This window comes from Sciurus vulgaris, assembly GCF_902686455.1.
Source record: "Sciurus vulgaris genome assembly, chromosome: 3".
Lineage (NCBI taxonomy): Eukaryota > Metazoa > Chordata > Mammalia > Rodentia > Sciuridae > Sciurus > Sciurus vulgaris.
Genome location: NC_136463.1, coordinates 96,044,818 through 96,066,357, shown reverse-complemented (window position 1 = coordinate 96,066,357; position 21,540 = coordinate 96,044,818). Strand labels below are relative to the sequence as shown.

At 33.0% G+C, this 21,540-nt stretch overlaps 1 protein-coding gene across 5 annotated transcripts in view; it reads left to right on the top strand.

The window, feature by feature from the left end:
- LRP1B (LDL receptor related protein 1B) overlaps positions 1–21,540 on the top strand; it is a 1,899,381-nt gene that overhangs the window by 1,264,452 nt on the left and 613,389 nt on the right. For all 5 annotated transcript variants that reach the window (XM_079135584.1, XM_079135585.1, XM_079135582.1 and 2 more), the window contains exons 30-31: positions 9,252–9,426; positions 10,207–10,301. In XM_079135584.1, coding sequence (XP_078991710.1) covers positions 9,252–9,426; positions 10,207–10,301 — 270 coding nt within the window. The remainder of the gene's footprint in view (positions 1–9,251; positions 9,427–10,206; positions 10,302–21,540) is intronic.

The following is a 21,540-nucleotide window of genomic DNA, read 5'->3' as shown; positions in this document are numbered from 1 at the left end:
CCACAATGTCTTTATTTTATGTAACATTTATTCCCCGTGTGGTACTTTGAGGTGTAGATTACACTCTCATTTTATAGATGAAGTAGAATTTGATTCAGGTTTGCCACTCTTGGAAATACCAGAACATTTTGCATCCAAATTTGGTCTCAGACTTTTTGGTCCCTAGGTTGTGCTCCTTTTCCTTGAGTATCCTTTTCTTTTCTAAATAAGGAACCTGACCATGTTGGAGAAAGAGCTTTAACTATAACTGCATGGTCCGTGCATAGTATTCCTTCCTGCCATTCACTTCACTTACACTTTGCATTCTCTACAGAGATGACCTAATAGCATCCTGGTGAAGTACCCAGGTTAGTTCACTTTCTTGCCAAGGCTTTTGTTGATTATTCTGAAATATGAGGAAGAGCTTTTATGGACATGTGGGCAGTTTTATGAGATTCTAGGTCACTGTCAACAGAATCTCATTCTTATTGGAAAGAGCACCTCTTGTGTATTTTAAAGCACCATTTTTTGAAAATGAAAGTGAGGACTACTTTGGGCAAGTACAATTACTTGAGCAAAGTATCTTTTTAATACTAATCTGTCTGAAATAACAGGATTATTAGGTTGAGTTAAGCAGAAGTTAAAATGGATAAAAAAGGAGGCTAAATATAAATTAGAAATGTAGCTTTTTTATTTCTATAAAAATACTCTCTTATGTGGTAGGAAATATCATATAGTCATATGTTTTGTTTTTACCTACAAATGCATAGACCATTTTAACCCCAGACCTTATGGTCACTTTACTACTATATAAAATGTAATTCTGTATGGTGGTTTAAATCTAACTGAACCTATTTGGGAGTAGATATCCATTCATATTTGAAATGTTATCCACTTATGCCAACAATTATCTTGTCAGTGAGTAGCAAAGATTCATTCCCTCTATGTTGTAAGATACTATATTTAGTTGTACCCAGTAATAACAATGCTTGAATATAAAAACAATTCTGAAAATTAGTACAGAGAGAATGAAAGAAATGAAAGCAGGTCAGTAATAACAGTGAGATCTAGATTTTGGAAACAGGCCTTGAATTAAAGTAGAAAGTTTTGATAGGGAACATCTGTTGTTTTGCTTATTTCTGAGCAGAATTTTCAGTTTTCATTTTCACATGGGATGTTTTTCGGTGCAAGAACATCACAGATGTTTTTTTCAACATCTGTGATTTTAAAAAGAAAGAAAGAGAAAGAAAGGAAAAGCACGCTATAACCATACCAATACTTGACATTGGATGGAGAACTATGTATTTGTATTTACACTTGCTAAGTGTAGTTACAGTTGCTAAGCCATACTTTGTGTTTATTCTATATGTTTTAGTTAGAAAGATAAATATCTTACTTTGTTTTACTCCATGAGTTTTTTTTTTTTTTTTTTTAATTCATTCCATGTTCTAGATTCTATCTGGGATAGTGAATTGATGAGTTGACGTCAATTATTCAAAGCTAAATAATAAAGTTCATAACCACAAGGTACTTCATGCCTGGCAAAAGAGTAGGAATGAAAATAATTAAGAAAACATATAAAGCTAAATGAAGTAAGGAGTTTGCAAGGATGTAAGCCTCTTCTCAGCAAATTAGAACAAAGAGTATGCATTGCATTCTTACATGGTTTGCTGACATACTCACTGAGGATATAATAATCAAGGTCTTGGGGAATGAAGGGTACCAAAATAGTAGCAAAATCAAACCATGGTGTGGAATCTATAGGCACAAAGATCTGAAAACTTCACACATAAAGAGGGGCAAGTGATGAGGGGTAGCTAGACTTTGTAGAAGAGTGAACTAGGTTAATAGAAGGGCCATCACAAATGACCTCATATAAAAATAAGGAACTAATAGCATTTTTGTTGTTGTTGTAGTTTAGTGAGACTCTGTTAGTGACAATTCCAGATATTTTAAAATATAATTATTTAGTATTAGTTTTTGAAAGAAAGCATTTCAAATTGTGGTTAAATATATGTAATATAAAATGTTTCATCTTAATCATTTCAAATATATATTTGAGTAGTATTAAGAACATTTACATTTTGCACCCACTCTCCAAAAATCTTTTCATCTGAAAATGTGAAACTCTGATTATTAAATTCATTTCTTCCACCAACCTCTAGCAACTGCCATTCTCTATGAATTTAACTATTCTGGTACCTCAAATAAATGAAATCATACAGTATTTGTTTTTTTGTGACTGATTTATTTCACTTAGTATAATATCCCCAAGGATTCTCCATGTTGTAGCATGTGCCAGATTTCCCTTCCTTTTTAAGGTTGTGCATGAGCCATCTTTGTTCATTCATTCATCTATTGATGGACACTTTGGCTAATTCAAGTTTCTCCATGTTTGTTCATCCATACATCCATTGATGGACACTTTGGCTGATTCCAGTTTCGATGCTGTGAATTATTCTGCTTCAACATGGCAATACATCTGCTTCCTCAAGACACTGCCTTCAACTTTTTTGGGGCATATACTCAAAATTGGAATTGCCAATTATGTGTAATTCTCTTTTGGAGGACAGAGAAGCACCATTTTGTTTGAATAGTGGGTGCATCATTTTACATACCCCCCATCAGCATACAATCAGCATACATCAGTTTCTCCTCAGATAATCAATTATTTTCTTAGGTGTATTTTAATTTTTTAAAATCTTAAACACACAAAGTCCATATGTATTTATAGGGTAGCATGTGATATCTTGAAGTATGCATACATTGTATTATATTTAAATCATGTTAAACATCTGTCTCCTAAATTGTCATTTCTTTGTAATAAAACACTTGCAATAATTTTTCTAGTGTAATCAATTACAGAATACATTATTATTATCTATAAAAACCCTACTGTCACCACTTAATAGTCCACAGATGCTCAAAATATAAGCTGTGCTCCTCTATGACACAATTTCCAGAAGTCTCTCCCGAAGATAGAGAAAAATGATTTGCATCCTCTAAAACTCATATTGCAATTGAATCCCCATTGTGAGGTACTAAGAGAGTAGAAACTTAATACTACTACAAATTTAGAAATGGGTTTTGGGAGGATTAGATAAAGTCATCAGGGCGGAGCCCTCCTGATTAAGTGGTACCTCTGTAAGAGGGAGAGACCAGCCCAAACATATATGTGCTCTCTGTCTCTCAGCATGCAAAGCCCTACACCACCTCAGGACTCTGCCAGTAAGAAAGCTATTCTGACTCTAGAATGACTGACTCTAGATATTTATTCTTAATGTTAGGCCTCCAGAACTATGAGCCCAAATTAATCTTTTTTTTTTTTTAATTAAAAAACAAAAACCAACTGTACAAAAACACACCAGAACTTACTCATATCTAACTATAACTTAGTACCTTTTAGGAGCCTCTATAACCACCATTCAACTCTCAACTTTATTTGATCAACTTTTAAAAAAAAATTTTTTAGGTGTTGATAGACCTTTGTTTTGCTAATTTATTTATACATGGTGCTGAGAATCGAACCCAGTGACTCACATATACTAGGCAAGCGTTCTACAACTGAGCCACAAAACTGATCAACTTTTTTGTATTCTACATAGGAGTGACATCAAATGGTACTTGTCTTTTTCATGACTTATTTTACTTATTGTATTGATATCCAGTTCCATCCATGCTGCAAATGGCAAGATTCATCCTTTTTTTATGGCTGAATAGTATTACACTGTACATATGTAGCAAAATTTTCTTTATCCATATATCATGTGATGGACACTCGATTGTTTCCATTTCTTGGCTATTGTGATTAATGCTGCAGAGAACATGATAATGCAGATGTCTATTTAACATACATTTCACTTCCTTTGGATTCATACTCAGTAGTGGGATTATTGGATCATATTATAGTTCTATTTTTTATTTTTCAGGAATTTCTGTACAGTTCTCCATAATAACTATTCTAATTTATACTCCCACCAACAGTGTGTAAATGTGCCCTTCTCTCCATATCCTCACCAGCACCTGTTATCTTTAGTATTTTGAATAATAATCACTCTTACTGATGTGAGGTGCTCTCTCATTGAGGTTTTGATTTACATTTCCCTGATACAAAGCACAGGATGTTAATTGAGTGTTTCAATGTCTACTTTGGAGAAATATCTGCTCAAGTCTTTTGCCCATTTTTAAATGGTTTTTTTGTTGTTCAGTTCTAGTTTGAAATGTAATTTGAAGTACAAACTACCAAATCAGAAGTTATTTTCTCTACCTCTTTGCAGGTATTATGCCACTGTCTTTTGGCTTCTATTGGTGTATGAGAATACTTATGTTTACTTAATTAACTTTTCTATTATTATTATTATTATTATTTATTATTATTTTTTTTTTTTGGTGATGTGTCTTTACTCTCTTGTTTCTTATTACATCTTTCTTTTGCCCTTCTCACAATGCTTTTATTTTACTTCCTTAAGCCTATTGTGCCTCTTTATAGGTTTTGTCTTTCATGAGCCCAGGGAGGAAAAGCCCCAAGTATTATCTCAATTTTGTTTAACCTCCCCTCTCCAGTCTCTCCTTGGTATACCCTGCTTAGATGTGCTACTTTGTTCATTCTATAATTCAGCTCCCTAAATCTTCTCTTCTTTCTGTACTAGCTCAAGTTACCTTCTTTCATTTTGTCTGGCAGTTCACTAGTCGAACAGTGCCTAAGCTATTGATTAATATATCCAATGAATAACCTTTTAATATTACAAGTTATATTTTGGTTCTCATTTACATTTTCTAAAAGGATTTTAAAATAAATTATTGAAGTTTTCTTATTATTTTAAAACATCTTTTACTTTTTAATATTTTATTCATATTTCTTTATCCTTCATAAAAATTTTTTAAATATGAAAAACTTACAGGTTTAAACATGCTGTTTCTTTCCTGTTGCTCTTTTGTTTCTATTCCTGTATATTTATTCTCTCTCTCTCTCTCTCTCTCTCTCTCTCTCTCTCTCTCTTTTGTTTGAACCGCTTATGATAATGAATTTATCTTGAGAATTAGGAGGGAGGGCCTGAATTGAGCAATTTCTTTTCTCACAGAGGAATAAAATTTGCAATTGAGGGAGAAAAAGCAAAGCAGTTTAATTAAGAGATCAATTTAATTTGATTACTCTCCTAGCTATCTGATCAGTAGATTTCTTGATTTTTAAACTAGTAATCTCTTGTCCAAGGACAGAATTACTCACAAATTCTGCTTTGGTTTTGTGCCTAGAGAAAGCAGCAAAAATAAAATTTTTTTGAAAAGTTTTTAGTTACTCTTCTTTTTTAAACTGGCCAATTTCCCTGCCTCCTACTAACCTACTATTCTAGGTATATTTCCTTTTCAGTATCCCTGGTATATTTCTTGAGTAGACCCCCAATTCTTTAAGTTGAAGAACTGATCTTTCACTTCAAGCAACTAATAATAGATGAATGTCTAGATTCTCAGTACATATTTTGCCTCCATTTGCTTTCATTTGACATTTAAGCTAATCTGTGAATATGTGTTGATAGCACATAGTTTCTTCTGTCTGATTTAAGATTTTTGACATGCATTTGAAATTAAAATTTATCATTTATCAGAGAATTTGTGGCAGTGAAGGGCTTTTCAGAATATGTAATCTATGTTAGTTCAAGAAGTGAAAATCCCAGAAATAGAAAATTGAACTTTCTAAAAAAACTTGTTCATAGGTATTGGTCTGACTTTCTTGAAATCAGAAGTTAAGAGTCATAAATTTATTATTTCAATATTTTATCAAGGACAGAAAAATATCATCAAACATGGTGATTTTTATCTTTTTCCTTCCTTACCTGTATGTGGCACTTATCAGAGTACTCTTAAACAATTATACATGGTCAACATATGGTGGACAAAAAAATCAAATTTTATTTTAGCCATTGAACTGATAATAAGAAATTCCAATCTGATGGATAGAAAGAAGAGGTAAGGATAATAAATTAGAATTGAGATTGCCTAAGTTTGTGTTTAGATATGTATACTTTAACATAGACTTGAGAACTTATGTTTGATTTTTTTAGCTCAGTTCACATATGTTTAGAATTCTAAATTAAACATGTTATGAATTGTTCACCAATTCATTAAAAATAGTTATACTGAAGGCAGTGTTGTCTACATTTGGAATGAGGAGCTATCAAGATAAATTAGCCAGCAGCTAATCCTCAAGAATCTTATGTAGCTGGGCACGGTGGTTTGCACTTGTAATCCCAGCAGCTCAGGAGACAGACAGGAGTTTTGCAAGTTTAAATCCACCCTTAGCAATTTAGCGAGGCCCTAAGCAACTTAAAAAGATCCTGCCTCAAAATAAAAAATAAAAAGGTCTGGGAATATGGTTCAGGGGTTAAGTACCACTGGGTTCAATCCCCAGTACCAAAAAATAAAAACAAAAAAATAAAATCACATGTAAATGATAAAATAGCTGCTAAATAACTATCACTGGTAGAAAGTGATCTACCAGATACAGTCACATTGACTTAGGTAGATGATAAACATCTTTCTAGCTGAGATACACAGGAGAAATGATCAAGATTTTATGATGAAAGGGGCAATTTTTCCTGTCCACTGACCTATTTTGCATACAAATAGGCAAGTAGAGATGGACTAGGGTATGAAATCCAAATAGTTCCCCTATAGTTTGTAAAGGTCCAGAAAAGTCTAGAAATCGGAAAACACATCAGTATGATGACGTGTAGGTAATTGATGAGAAATAATTTGGGAAAGTAGTTATATTTAGACTACAAAGAAAGACAAGCTATGAAATTTATACACTCACTTTCTGAGTGGTTGGAAGCTTTTGGATACATTGGAGCAAAGTAAGGTTGGAATTCAGAGCTCTCTAGTCAGAGAAAAAAAATCTGGAAGCAACTAAATCAGTTGCTAGGAAGAGGAAAAGACTAGAAGGTATTTCAAAATTAAAGACAGAAATAGATTTGAAAGAGCAAGAAACAGAATCAACAAGTACTAAATACTTAATAGTAGCTTACATTTGACTATGTTTTACAATTTAATAGTAGCATGTATTCCACAGATTTTATGATCAAATCAGTCAGAAACGAATGAAATAATCTTGAGTAGAAACAATCAAAAAACTTCTTTGGAGAATATGCATTTTAGGGGAAGTAAAAACTTCCTTTTTTCTTTCTATTTCTTTTTTTGTTTGTTTTACCAATACCAAGCAATATAGGACAAAATATAGAAAGTATTAGGAGCTTGTACTGGTAAAGTATCCCTTTGCCCTACATTGAGATACATAAACACACATCATCTAATATTCACAACAGTTTCTATAATGTTTAAGTTACTTCATTTTACAGATGAAAAAAGAGACTGAAAAACATTCACGTAATTTTATCAATGATTTAAGAAAAAGAAACAAAACAAAACAACAACAACAACAACAAAACCAAGCAAACAGGCACCCAACCTGGTACGCAAACTTAAATCTCACTACTTATTATGTTGTTACTGCCTAGCAACCAGAGGATGAAGGAGCAAATACTTAAAGATCCCAAGTAAGGCAAATAAGTCTTAGAAAGTTTAATTTTAAAGGGGTGGTGTATTACTATGGTGAAAAGGAAGAAAGGAGGGAAAGAGAGGGAGAATATAAAGAAAGAAATAGAATAAAAAAGGAAGAAAGAAAGAATAAACACACAAACTAGATGAGGATAACAAATAAGAATAACAAACTTGAAGTGTGAGGTTGAGAAATGAAGGAAGTTCACATTCAAATTGTAACAATTTACCAATAAATTAATGATGAAGGGAATCTTGCAGAGTGACCAGGTAGCTGATTTAAGAATTGGAAATATGGGGAATATTTTATAAGGGTATCATGATTTAATGTTATTTAGAAATAATGAAAGGTTTTTATTATTTAATTGATTATTGTTAGTTATAAATGACAGTAGAGTCATTTTGACATAATTATACAAGCATGGAATATATATTATTCTAATTAGACTCCAGTCTTGTGGATGTACATGATGGTGAGATTCACTGTGGTGTATTCATATATGTACATAGGAAAGTTATGTCAGGTTCATTTTTTGAGCAGAAAACTAGGTTCGACTGAGATTTGAGAAGCTAAAAATGCAGTGGAATTTTACCATTCCAAAGCTGTATCTTACAGCAGTTCTAGAACTACCGGGTCTCCATAACTTACTTTGCTACCTTAAATTTTGAACTAGTTGGCAAATTTTACAAATTGTGAAGTTTCACTTTCACATGAAAAATAGATCTAGTTTTATGACTTCTTTTGAAAAGAGAAGAAAGAAAAGTTGTAGTAATTCCACTGGAGTCAAGTCATAAATGTTCTGTGACTTTGACTGGAAGTAAAGCAAAACTTACAAGTATCTTGTAAATTTAAGAAATAGTGATGTAAAACACTCTAGAAGTAAAATGTGCTAGAAAACATTAAAACTTTTTAAATAAAATAAAAACCAAAGTAGCCAATTACCATAGATTGCGGACCAATTTTTTTGAAGATTTTTTAATCTTCATCATTTTAACACCTTATATTTTTCTTTAGTTAAAATGTGTAATTATATTTAAGACTAAACTTCATCATTGTTTTTAAAGATGCCTAATTTAATAATCAGGGAATAGCAACCCAAATATTTATATGGGCTGTACTATATTCAAACTTAATTAGATTTCAGTAATTTCTGCAGCATCTCACGTTGGAGGAATGTTAACAGGATTTTAGTTTATTCTCTCATATCTCATTCAATTCCTGTTAATTATCTGTTTTGAAAGTTGTTCAACTCTAGTGATTTTTAGGAAAGTTGAATTATCTTATTTCATTGCAGGAACAAATTGGCACTTAAAACATAAAATAGCCCATTTGTTGATGACCAGTGAGTACTTTTTCCTAACTAGAACTATGTGCTGCAAACTGGAGAAGCTATTACTCTAATTTAAATTTTGGTCACCTTGGCCCATAAGACTTCTGCCTATGTCTGTTCCAAAGTGTTTACTATTGAATCATTGACTGTTAGTGTAATTTCAATGCTAATTGTTGCTTCAGGTTTTCAAATGCCTCAGCAGAAAGACCTTAATGACTATTCACGCTTTAAGAAGGTTTGATAAGGGAATGAGATTACCAACTTGTACAATTTTAGCTAACAAATTAAGGTGTAAATTAAATTTTCCCTTAGACAGAAAATAACTTATTTGAAGAGCCAAGAGAATGAGAAACTTCATTCACTTTTAATTTTCCTTTTCCTCTTTTACAGATATTCAGAGTATCAGAGGGCTAGCAGTGGATTGGGTCTCCCGTAATTTATACTGGATTAGCTCAGAATTTGATGAAACACAAATTAATGTGGCACGACTAGACGGTTCTTTAAAAACCTCAATTATCCATGGAATCGATAAGCCACAGTGTCTTGCAGCTCACCCAGTGAGGGGGTAAAGTATGATTATTTTTTTTTTAAGTTTTTTCAAAATTCCATACTTTTGCTCTGATTTTATGTGAAAGCACTATTTAATTAAGACTATTATCACCATTATTGATATTTATGTATATATATCAGCTGTAGAGTTAAAAAAGCAAATGTATATATGGCAATTGCAAGCTCCCTAGTTACATTTCTATTTGCAAAAAATATTATTTATGTGTATGTGTATTTATACATAGATAGATCTCATTAATTTATGTTTCTATGGAGTGGCAATTAGGAATAAAAAGAGATGTGAGGAATGTTGTTGATTTTATTTTGAATGCCAATTTTTAATATTCACTGCTAAGTAGATCAGATTATCCACTCTTCTGGTCAGTCATCATGTACCCTGGAGGGAGCATATACAGGGCTAGAAGAGATTCTCTCCAATCCTTCCAACAAAATGGTTCAAATGAGTTTATTCCCATCTAGTGTCTGACTTTTTACAGTCAAGAGGATTCAATCTTAATGAATTACTTAAAATGAATGAAAGTTACTGCAGTCAAAATTAAGTATTCAGTTTTGAATGCAGGAGGAAAAGGAGAATGAGACAATTCTCCTTCAATGACAGGCAAAAGCAAGAGTGGTGCTTTTTTTCCTAGGCAACAAATGGTTTGACAATTTTAGACCTTTCTGAAAAGAATTAATCCCAAATACAGACTATATTAATGGCATTTACTTTATACTTTAATATTTATCAAGTATATCAACATCTAATGTTTTTAATCCACATCTGTTTTGAATTAAGGAAACTCTACTGGACAGATGGAAATACAATTAACATGGCAAATATGGATGGCAGTAATAGCAAGATTCTTTTTCAGAATCAAAAGGAACCAGTAGGTAAGTATTATGTTTTTAGTAGTTAATCACAGCTGCTTTCAATGTGACAAACCTTTTCATGTACAATACACTTTTGATCTGGAGCCCAGAAGAAAACATTACAGATTAGTAATAAAAATCAGGAACTGATGAATTTCATTGAATCTATTGTCTCTCTTTGAGGTGTAGGAAGAAAATCCCCTCTTACCTCTTAGTTCTTATGTGGGCTCTTGGGCATGATCTAGGAATCTGATTAACAAGAGAAATTCATACAAGTTTTATGAGTTTTACATTTACGTAGTACATGGGGATCCTCACATGTAATATCTGAAGGAATGACTTTAGTATGGTGCATCTATATATCTATATCTATCTATCTATCTATATATATATATATATATTTTTTTTATTTTAGACAGAGAACAATAATAAATTTATGAAGGAGAAACAGAAAAGATGATATCCAGAATAGGGTAGTAAATTCTAGGGATGATACCAAGAGATATATGAGGTAGGGATGTAAAAGCCACTGGAAGATAAGGATTACTTCGGAGTTTGTGTGTTCAGGTTTACTCTAGCCACAATTTACAGTCTCTGATGACCAAGACAGTTTTCAAGGCTTGGTACACAAAGAACATTCCTCACCAAAGAATTTTATGACTTGTTGCATATGGGACAATACAGGCCAAATGGCCCTTTGTGAAGCTACAGTTCCATAGGTAATCACAAGCTGAAATCACGAATATTTTTTCACATTTTGTCTTAATCCCTTCACAGGTAAAGGAGAGAATACTTTTTATCTGCATAGGAAAATAGGCCCTTCCAATATGAGAATTTTTGCATTGTATTAAGTACTGAGTTTGCTAAAAATGTAATATAATTAGTAAAGAGGTTATTTTTACTGATAAGGATCTGAAATACTATTACAGTGTCAATACAACATATTAAGGCTTCCCTTGGCCATCATTCCTGTGTCATTATTAATAGTTGACAATGGTCTGGGTTTAAAAACTTAGTAGTTTTCAGATGTTTTCATTCACTTTACAAGATGTTTATTTCATTTGGCTACATTCACCAACTCTTGCAAATTATCAAATAAGACACATTACTAAAATAAAACCCTGATTTTTTCCCATAAAAAACCTTGAAAATCTTAAATCCGGAAGAAAATGTTATATATTTGTACATAGATATCTGTACATTATATTATTCCTTTAATCACTCTTCATATTTGTATGTATGTATGTGTCTTTGAGAGGCAAGAATTATCATGCCACTGGTTTGTCCTTTCAAAGTACCTTTTAAAAAAATTCAATAATATCCTACATTTTGATGATACATTAAATATACAAATGATGGACTAGATGACAGAAATCATAATTTTGCAGTATTTTTTTTAATCTGAGAAAATAATATACCATGAAGTTTTTCAGCAATTTTTTTTAAGTTGTAAGAATGTGAAAATATTCACATTGAAGAAATTCATTTGCAATATTAATGATTCAATAAGGGTGTAATATCACTAAGATTTGAAATAAATAATTCTTTTCATGTAGTCTATGAAGTAAACCTTTGATATAAAATGATACTGTTAACAGCTATTTTCTTTGGACTGTTTGTTCTAAGATTTGTACACAATTGAAATTCAGGATAGTGTTAGAAATTAAAGGCAGATTGAAATGCTAATGCTTCTGTGTGGAAGATGATAGAACAAAAGAAACAAGGGGCTCCATAAGATTAGGGCCATACAAAAGACTTAATTTGAACAAATGCAATTCAGTTGGTACTTATCTGGGGTTGTTCAGAACATTAAATACTGAAAAGTATGATGGAAATAACATGAGCAAATAAATTCTTTACACTGTAATTTAGTGGCTGTGGCCTAAACCTAAATGCTAATTTATATGCTTGTTTCTATAACTGGGAAAACCTTATCTTCTTTAATACTAAATATCCATTTTCCTACTCAAAATAAATTAAGTAAAAACTCTTTTAAGAGCTTATACTTTTTTAAAAAAACAAGTTTGTAAGGGAAGAATTCATGTCACTATTTGCACTTTGTTGTTGGTCACTTCAATGCTGTGTACCAAATATATTTTGACTATAAATATAATGATGATTCAGCATTCAGTGACAAATATTTGATATCTACTGCAGGCCAGTTATTGTTGTATTTGACGATTTTAAAATGCAATCTCAGAATGGCACTAAAGCATTATAATTTGTTCAAGACATACTGTTTTGGCTTAAAGAACTCAGAACCTCATGTTTGCATATGTTACTCAGAATCTTATTACAAACTGCATCTTAGATCAACATCAAGCATGCCTTATGAGTCAGACATTCATTTATTTCATAAATAGACTTCTATTGAGTATCAGATTTTGCAGTGGGTCTAGTGATAAAAATTCGTCACTGTTCTTTTCCATTAAGGGCAGAGAAACCTAAATTATTTTAGTTTCCATTAAGGAAATTTAATTCTGTAACTTTAAACAAGTTAATTGTTAGTTTAATGGTGCTTGGTTTCCTTATCAATATAATCGTGACAAAACATCTTTTTATTTTTAAAGTTCACATGAAGAATTGAGTGAGAAAAACTCACGAGAATAAACATCTAGCCCTATAGGAAGCTATATCAGGAAGAATGAATGAAATAAATTTCATAGAAATCTTACAGTAAATATATGTAACTATATGGACCTGTGAGATTAAAAATTCTAGAAAAATATAAGGATGTAAATCTACAGCATCTTGCTGCTAATCCTCAGAGACAAACAAATTCGAGGTACCTGGGTTCTCCTCTCTGTTCTTCCCAACATAGACCCAAGCAAAAAGACAACTGGGTCATCACCTTGCTCTGCCTGTGGTTTACAAATAGATATTTCTTCTAATAACTTCCTATTCTAGCTAACTAATCATGTTAACCAGGAACTAAGATCAGTGGTCTTCCCCCTGCACAATGAAATGATGAAACTTTCATCCATAAATATGTGTAATAAATTATTTGACTTTTTTATGTTTCCAAAATTAAGATGCTCTGTGACAAACGCCCAGTCTGCTGTGTTCTTCCTGTGTTTGTCTGGTACAGAAATCCTTACTTTAGTTCCAAGGAGGTAAAGAGTGATCAGATGAGGTCTTTCTACCTGTTCTTCCTAAGCTCCCTACCTTCAGTATTGTTTCTATGTTGTAGGTTGCTAACATCTCCTTTGAATCTTAACTGCAATCTAAATTAAATTGTTCAAGGTCTAAGTATAGAGAACAAAGGAACTTCTGAAACTCAGAAGTTCATAGAAACTTCAGGAATTCAGTTTCTAGCAACTATCATATTCACATGAAATATGCCTTATGCTGTATTTGAGGGATAGCATCATTGGGGAAAGGAAGTTTGGGAGTCAAACAAATCTATATATAAATCCTTGCTTTGATGTTATTAACTCTGATTTTTAGTTTAATCATCTACAAAATAGATTAGTATATAAATTTGGAAATTAAATGGGAGTGTAAGGTGTATATGCAATATTTCATGTTCCAGTAATGGCATACTTACTTAGATACAGCAACGAATTCTTTTATGTGTTCTAGAAAACAAATGCAAGGCTGTTCATTAAACCATTGTTTTTCATAATATAAAAAGTTTGGAGAGAGCCCCTAAATCTTCATCAAAAGAGGCAAGAATGAACAAATACAATGTATTCATCGCTAAAATATTATAAATACATATAGATGTTTTCATATGTATGTATATAAAAATGCCAAAATCATTGAAAAAACTAAGCAGAAGAATCATACTTACATATTTAGCACATAATACTATTTGTATAATTTAAAAATGAAATGCAAAACATGAATATATATTGCTCATTGATGCACCTAGTTATAAAACTATGGACGAGAGTAACTGGAAATGAAAAAACCAATTTTATAATAGAAATTTTCTTTAGGAGGAGACATTAATAATGTTAGAAATGGAACATTCATTTTTATCAAATGGTATTTTAATAGTAAAATTTAGTGCATGTTTAAGATAAAGATCCCAGAGCTGAGGAAACAAGACAGCAGATTAGCAGAAAGTGGCTTTTCTCATTGCTATGACTCTGTACTCAAACATCAAGAAAAGTACTTCTCTGGGAGGTGAGTGAAAAAAGCACTCTACTTATACTCAATACTGGATAGAGAGCCTTGAATACTGTGCAATTTGGGATACATAAGACAAGGATAAGAAACAGAATTGGAGCTGAGCTCCTGGCAGAAGCAGGAAAATTAGTACACAAGGTCTGAAAATATTGTAAGATACTAGGAAAGTCTTGGTGTGGTGAATCCCAGGATCAGAGGGATAGTCTCCCCTGGGCTGACCCAGAGGCTATTTAGCTCATTAAAATGGTGCACAAATGTACCTTGGTCTGCTTGCTGTGCACGGGGAGTTCAAGCTGGAGACATTTTGTACTTACATGCAGCACTGGTGCCAACTCAGACAGGGAACTTAGATTTGTGAGTTTAGAACTGAATCCAATATAGGAATCCTGCAGATGCCAACCATGAGATCTAAACTGAGCCTAACAAAGCAGGAGAAATTCTGGTAGGGTGAATTTCTGACATGGATACCATTTTTTCTGGGGGTAATACAGATCAGAGAGGCTGGGGAAAACCTGCTTTCCCCAACTCCCTTGAACCTGGCAGTACCCAGGACCAGTAACAGGGAGTGGCTCAGGAATCTGCAACAGGAAGAGTGACTGAGCTCAGTGCTCAGAAACAGTCCTCAAGAGGATATAAAGGACAGTATCCCAAACAACAGAACAGGCAAGAGACTGACTCCTCCTTCCCACAAGTGGTGCCCTGGAGAGAGTAATGGGGTACAGTTCTAGAAATGCATTAATTCATTATCACCCAAAAACTCCCCACACAGTAAAATACCTGGGGCAATACCAGACCTGAACCCTGCTCCTTGGAGCTTCACTTGCAGAAACTCATCTTATAGAACCCATCAGCAACTATACCTTGGAAGTGAAGCCCAAAGTATCTTCTACAGCTCCTCACAGCATCCTGCTGAAAAGGGAAGCTGAGAAATGGAAAGACAGTTTGGAACAGACACATGCATGTACTCTCTTTGACTATTATGTTGTTTGTTTTTGTTTTCATTTTGATTTTGTTTTATTTTGTTTTTGAACTTACACTGATTAGTATACAATGGACATTTATACATTTGTAAATATACTGATTGATACATGATGGACATTTATACATTTGTATATATGTTTGTTTCTCCATTTGGAATTTTATCATTTCTTGAAGATAGTTATTTTTTCATGCTGTTTTTGAGGTTTAAGGTTTTTGATTAGTATATTTTGGGTTGATTTTCTATTATCTGTTTCACAACTCTGTCTCCATTTGTTTCTATTTTTTTCTTTTTTCTTGCTAATAGACAAACTCTATAGTTCCCTATAATTTCATTTTCCCTTCCTTTAATTCTCTTATTCTTGTTTTTTCTCCCCTACTACTCATAAACACATTCTATATCACCTCTGCATTAACCTATTCACCTTTTAAGAACAAAGATGTTTAATTAGTTTTTATCATTTTTTGTTGCTGCCTGCAGCAACATTCCCATGGGAATTTACCGGAGGAGAACTGGGAATGAACTACTTCTATTTCTGGGCTGCTTTCTTGCTTGTTTGATAGTTTATAGAAGAAGAGAGGCTTGCTTGCTTTTAGAGGTCCTACGCTTTCAGAGAGGCTACTTCTTAGAGGTCTGCTGCTTCTTCTTAGAGGTGCATCTTAGAGGTGCGGCCAGAGGCGTGTTCTAGAGGTGCGTCTTAGTGGTGTGTCCTACGTCCTATCAGAGGTGCTTCCTATAGGTGCGGTCCTTTGTCCTTCGTCCCGGTGAAGAGAATGTCTTATATACACTGAGGCAGCCAACCAGCTTAGGGTTAGTAGCACAATTAGAGCACGTGCCACAGTACCAATCAAGAAAGAATGAGGAACACATGTTGACCATGAGGGCTGAAGAGACATCAACCAATCAGGCAAAAGGTCATGAGAAATCACGCCATGTTAACACTAATTATGCGCCACCTCTTGGCCCAACACCAGTTGCCATCTTAGAGCCACTTAAACATGTATCCAAAATTTTTCATTTATTCTTTTATTTCTATTTTTTAAATTTTTTTTATATATTTTTTCTCTCATTTGTTTCCCTTAACTCTCTTACTCTCTTTTCCTCTGCTAAGTCAATCACTATTGATCTCTCTTTCACTCTTCCTTTAAATTTTTACTTCTATTTTTTTATTCCCTCTTTCATAATCATCATATCCTACATCACTTTTGTTCTATCCCTGTTCACCACCTGAAATTGTAAACTCTTTTGTAAACTTACTGTTTATATTGTGGGCAACAAGTGATCATATTATTTCTGATTATTGTGACAATTAACATTGTAGATTCTATACCAGGAACTATTTGCTTTAATGCTGTGTATTGTTTACATTGGTTGATGTTACTATTTGTCTTCCCCTAACCTGTGAGGTACTAGAAACCTTCACTGACCCTGTAAGTTCACAGGGTAGAAACTCTACTGCTTCAAAATCAACTTTTAGATGAGTAGACACACAAAAACATGAAAAAGGAAAGGAGAAAATCACCCCAAACAAACCAAAATACTTCAATAACAGAATCCAACACTACCACAATGGAAGAAATGTCAGCGAAGAAGTTTAGAATGTTCAGTTAAATTAATCTTTGAGATAAAAGATGATATAAGGGAGAAAATACAGGAAACAAAGGGTCATTTCAATAAAGAGATATTCTGAAAAAAATTAAGCAGAAATCCTTGAAATGCAGGAATCAATAAAACCGAATTAAATATTCACTGGAAAGCATCACCAGCAGGCTAGACCACTTGTTCACCAGAGTTTCATGTGATGAAGTCAACATATATGATCTTGAAAACAAAGGTGCCCATAGAAAAAAGAAGATAATAGAACATGAACAGAACTTTCAAGAAATATGGGATTACATGAAAGGACCAAACATAAGATTTATCAGGATAGACAAAGGCTCAGAGATAAAAACCAAAGGAAAGCACCATCTTTTCAATGAAATAGTATATGAAAATTTCCCAAGCCTTAAGAATGAAATGTAAAATCAAATACAGGAGGCATATAGGACTGCAAATATACAAGATGATAACAGACCCACACCAAGACACATTTTGTGAAATGCCTAGCATATAGAATAAGGATAGAATTTTAAAGAATGTCAGAGAAAAATCACTGGTCATATTTAAAGGGGAACCAATCTCCACCTCAGATGATTCTTTTTTTTTTTTTTTTTTTTTTCTTAACCAAGACTTTTAAAGCTAGAAGGTCTTGGAATGGTATATACCAAGCCCTGAAATAAAATGGAAATAAACCAATAATATTAGATACTGCAAAATAAAGCTTCAGAATTGATGATGAAATAAAAATCTTCCACATTAAACAATGATTAAAATAATTCATAATTAGAAAACCTATACCACAAAACATATACAGCAAAATATTTCATGAAGAAGAAATGACAAATAAAAGTGAAAACTGGCAAAGGGAAGAACTACACTAGAGTTGAAAAAACCCAGAAACTAATTTTTTTTAAAAAAAAAGGAAATAAATCAAAATGACAGGAAAAAATGTAATTTCTGAATAAAAATATGTAATGTAAATGGCCTAAACTACTCAATCAAAAGACACAGACTGGCAGATTGAATTAAAAAGCAAGACTCAACAAAATGCTGTCTCAAAGTGTCGCTTTGTCCTGCACAATGAGGGATCAGATAACCACATAGAGGTATGAGCCAGATGAGAAATTAAAAGTTGGAAATAATTAATAAAAAAGAAAAGACAAATGACACGGGAAAATAGTTTCACAGCAAGGACATGGTGGAAGGAATCGACCTGGTGGATCCAATCTTAAAGAGTGAGGCTCCATGTGCTTTACTTATAGGGAAGCACATTGAAGGGGTTTATTTTGAGAGAAAGGATTTTATGATTAAACAAGAAGTGAGAGGCTATGGGGAAACTGGCCTGATTGGATACTTATCACTTGTACAATAATGCCTCTGTCAGGCAGCTAGCACCTCAAGGCTATTTGGGTTCACTGGTATCTCTTTCCACCTCTGGAAAGTTGTGCTTGAATCTAGGGTTGTTTGGACCAATAAATTACAAGGTATATCATAGAATTCTCTTTGAGCAGGAGTTTGCCAAGGCAACAGAGTGGTCTCAGATTGGTGAGATGACACAGAGAGTTCTCCAAGGGGCATGCCTCCACTTAGAGATGGCTCAGGCAAGTCCACAATTTGTTCACAGCTCTCAACATCCAAGACTCATCTCATAGGCAAAGACACACAGACTGAAGGTAAAAGGATGGGGGGAAAAAGCATATCATTCACATGCAGGGATTTCTATCCTCATATCAGATAGAGAAAATTTCAAGCCAAAGTTAATCAGAAGAGACAAAGGAGGGTATTTAATATTGCTTAAGGTAATTATCATCAATGAAACATAACCATCATAAATGTTTATGCCCCAAACAGTGGAGCATTTACATCAAAATCTTCACTATTTCAGGAATCGAATAGATCACAACACAATAATACTCATAATACTCAGTGACTTCAGCATGCCTCTCTCATCACTGGATAGATCCTTCAAAACTAAAAAAGAAGCTATAAAACTAAAAAATATAATTAATAATTTAGGTTTAACAGACATACATAGAATGCTTCATCCATCAATGAATACGCTTTCTTCTCAGCAGCACATGTATCCTTCCCTAAAATAGACTATATCTGAGGCCACAAGAAAACTCATAGAAGATATAAAAAAATATAGATGATACCTTGCATTTTATCAGATCAAAATGGAATGAAATGAGAATGATAAAATAAAAATAGATGCTACTATAACACCTGAAGACTAAATAAGATGCTATTGAATGACCAGTGGATAGCTGAGGAAATCAGAAATGAAATTAAAAAAAAATACTTAAAGGAATATGAGAATAGTGACACAACTTATCAAAATATCTGGGACACTGTGCAGGCAATTCTATGAGGAAAGTTCATTGTATTGAGATCATTCATTAAAAGAATAGAAAGTCTCCAAATAAATAATTTTACTTTATATCTCAAAGTTCTAGAAAAAAGAACAAATCAATACCAAAAGAGGAGAGAAAATAATTAAATCAGATCCAAAATCAATGAAATTGAAACAAAAATAATTTAAATAATCAAAACAATGTTGGTTCTTTGAAAACATAAATAAAGTTGTTAAACCCTTAGCTAAGCTAAGGGATAAAAAGAGAGAGAAAATTTGAATCACTAAAATTCATGATTAAAAAAAAAAGTAACACCATGGACATTACTGAAATAAAGATGATAATTAGAAACTACTTTGAAAATCTATACTCCAAGAAAATAGAAGACATCAACAAATTCCTAGAGGCATATGAACTACCTAAATTGAATCAGGAGGACATAGCAAATTTAAACAAATCAATTTCAAGAAATGAAATGGAAGACACCATCAAAAGTCTACCAACAAAAAAACCCCCAAGATCAGATGGATGCTCAGCTGAGTTCTACAGACCTTCAAAGAAAAGCTTCACACCAATAGTCCTCAAATCATTCCTAGAAATATAAAAGGAGGGAACACTTACAAACTCATTATATGAGGCTAGTATCACCCTGATACTAAACCAGAGAAAGATATATCAAGGAAAGAAAATTTCAGACCAATATCCTTAATGAACATAAATGCAAAAATTCTTAATAAAATTCTGGCAAATCACATATTAAAACATATTACAAGATTAGTGCAGCATGATTGAGGGGGTCCATCCCAGGGATGCAAGGTTGGTTCAACATTTGGAAATCAATAAATGTCATTCACCACATCAATATGACTTAAAACTAAGATTCATACGATCTTCTTAATAGATGCAGAAAAGACATTTGACAATATACAGTACCTTTCATGTTCAAAAACACTAGGAAAAAACTAGGGATAGTAGGAACATACCTCAACATTGTAACATTGTAAAGCTATCTATACTAAGCCCAAAGCCAACATCGTTCTAAATGGAAAAAAAAATTTGAAAGCATTCCTTCTATACAGTGCCAAGAAGACAGAGATACCCTCTTTAACCACTTCTATTCATTGTGGTCCTAGAAACCCTAACCAGAGCAATTAGACCAAAGAAAGAAATTAAAGGGATATGAATAGAGAAAGAAGAACTTAAACTATCCCTATTTGCCAATTACATGGTTCTATATGTAGAAGTCTCAAAAAAACCTCCATCAGAAAGCTTCTTGAACTCATTAAAAAATTCATCCAAGTAGCAGCATAAAAAATTAAAAAATTAAAACCCATAAATAAACTATGTTCCTATACACCAATGATGAATTAGCTGACAGGGAAATCAGGAAAACTATCCCATTCACAATAGTCTCAAAAGAAAAAAAAAGAAATACTTGAGAATCAATCTAACAAAAGAAGTGAAGTACCTCTCCAATGAAAACTACAGAACACTGTAAAAGAAATCAAAACTTTAGAAGATGGAAATATCTCTCAAGTTCTTCAATAGGTAGGATTAATATTGTCAAAATGTCCGTAGTACCAACAGTGCAATACAGTTTTAATGAAATTCCTATTATAATTACAAATATGTTCTTCATGGAAATAGAAAGAGCATTCTTGGAATTCATTTGGAAAAATAAGAGGCCGAGAATAGCTAAAACAATCTTTAGCAAGAAAAGTGACATAGGAGGCATCACAATACCTGACCTTAAATTGTACTACAGACCTATAGTAACAATAACAGCATGATGTTGACACAAAAACAAACATGAAGACCAATAGAACAGAATAGGAGACACAGAGATAAACCCACATAAATACAGTAACCTCATACTAAGCAAAGGCACCATAAACATACATTGAAGGAAAGATATCCCCTTCAACAAATGGTGCTGGGTAAACTGGAAAACCATGTGTAGCAGAATTATATTTAACCCCTATCACTCACCATGCACAAAACAACTCAAAGTGAATCAAGGACCTAGGCATAACACCTGAGACCCTGTGCCTATGAGAAGAAAATGTAACCCTGACTCGCCATCATGTCAGGTTAGGCACTGACTTCCTCAACAAGACTCCTAAAGCATAAGATATAAAATCAAGTGTCAATAAATGGGATTGCATCAAACTAAACAGCTTCTATACTATACTAC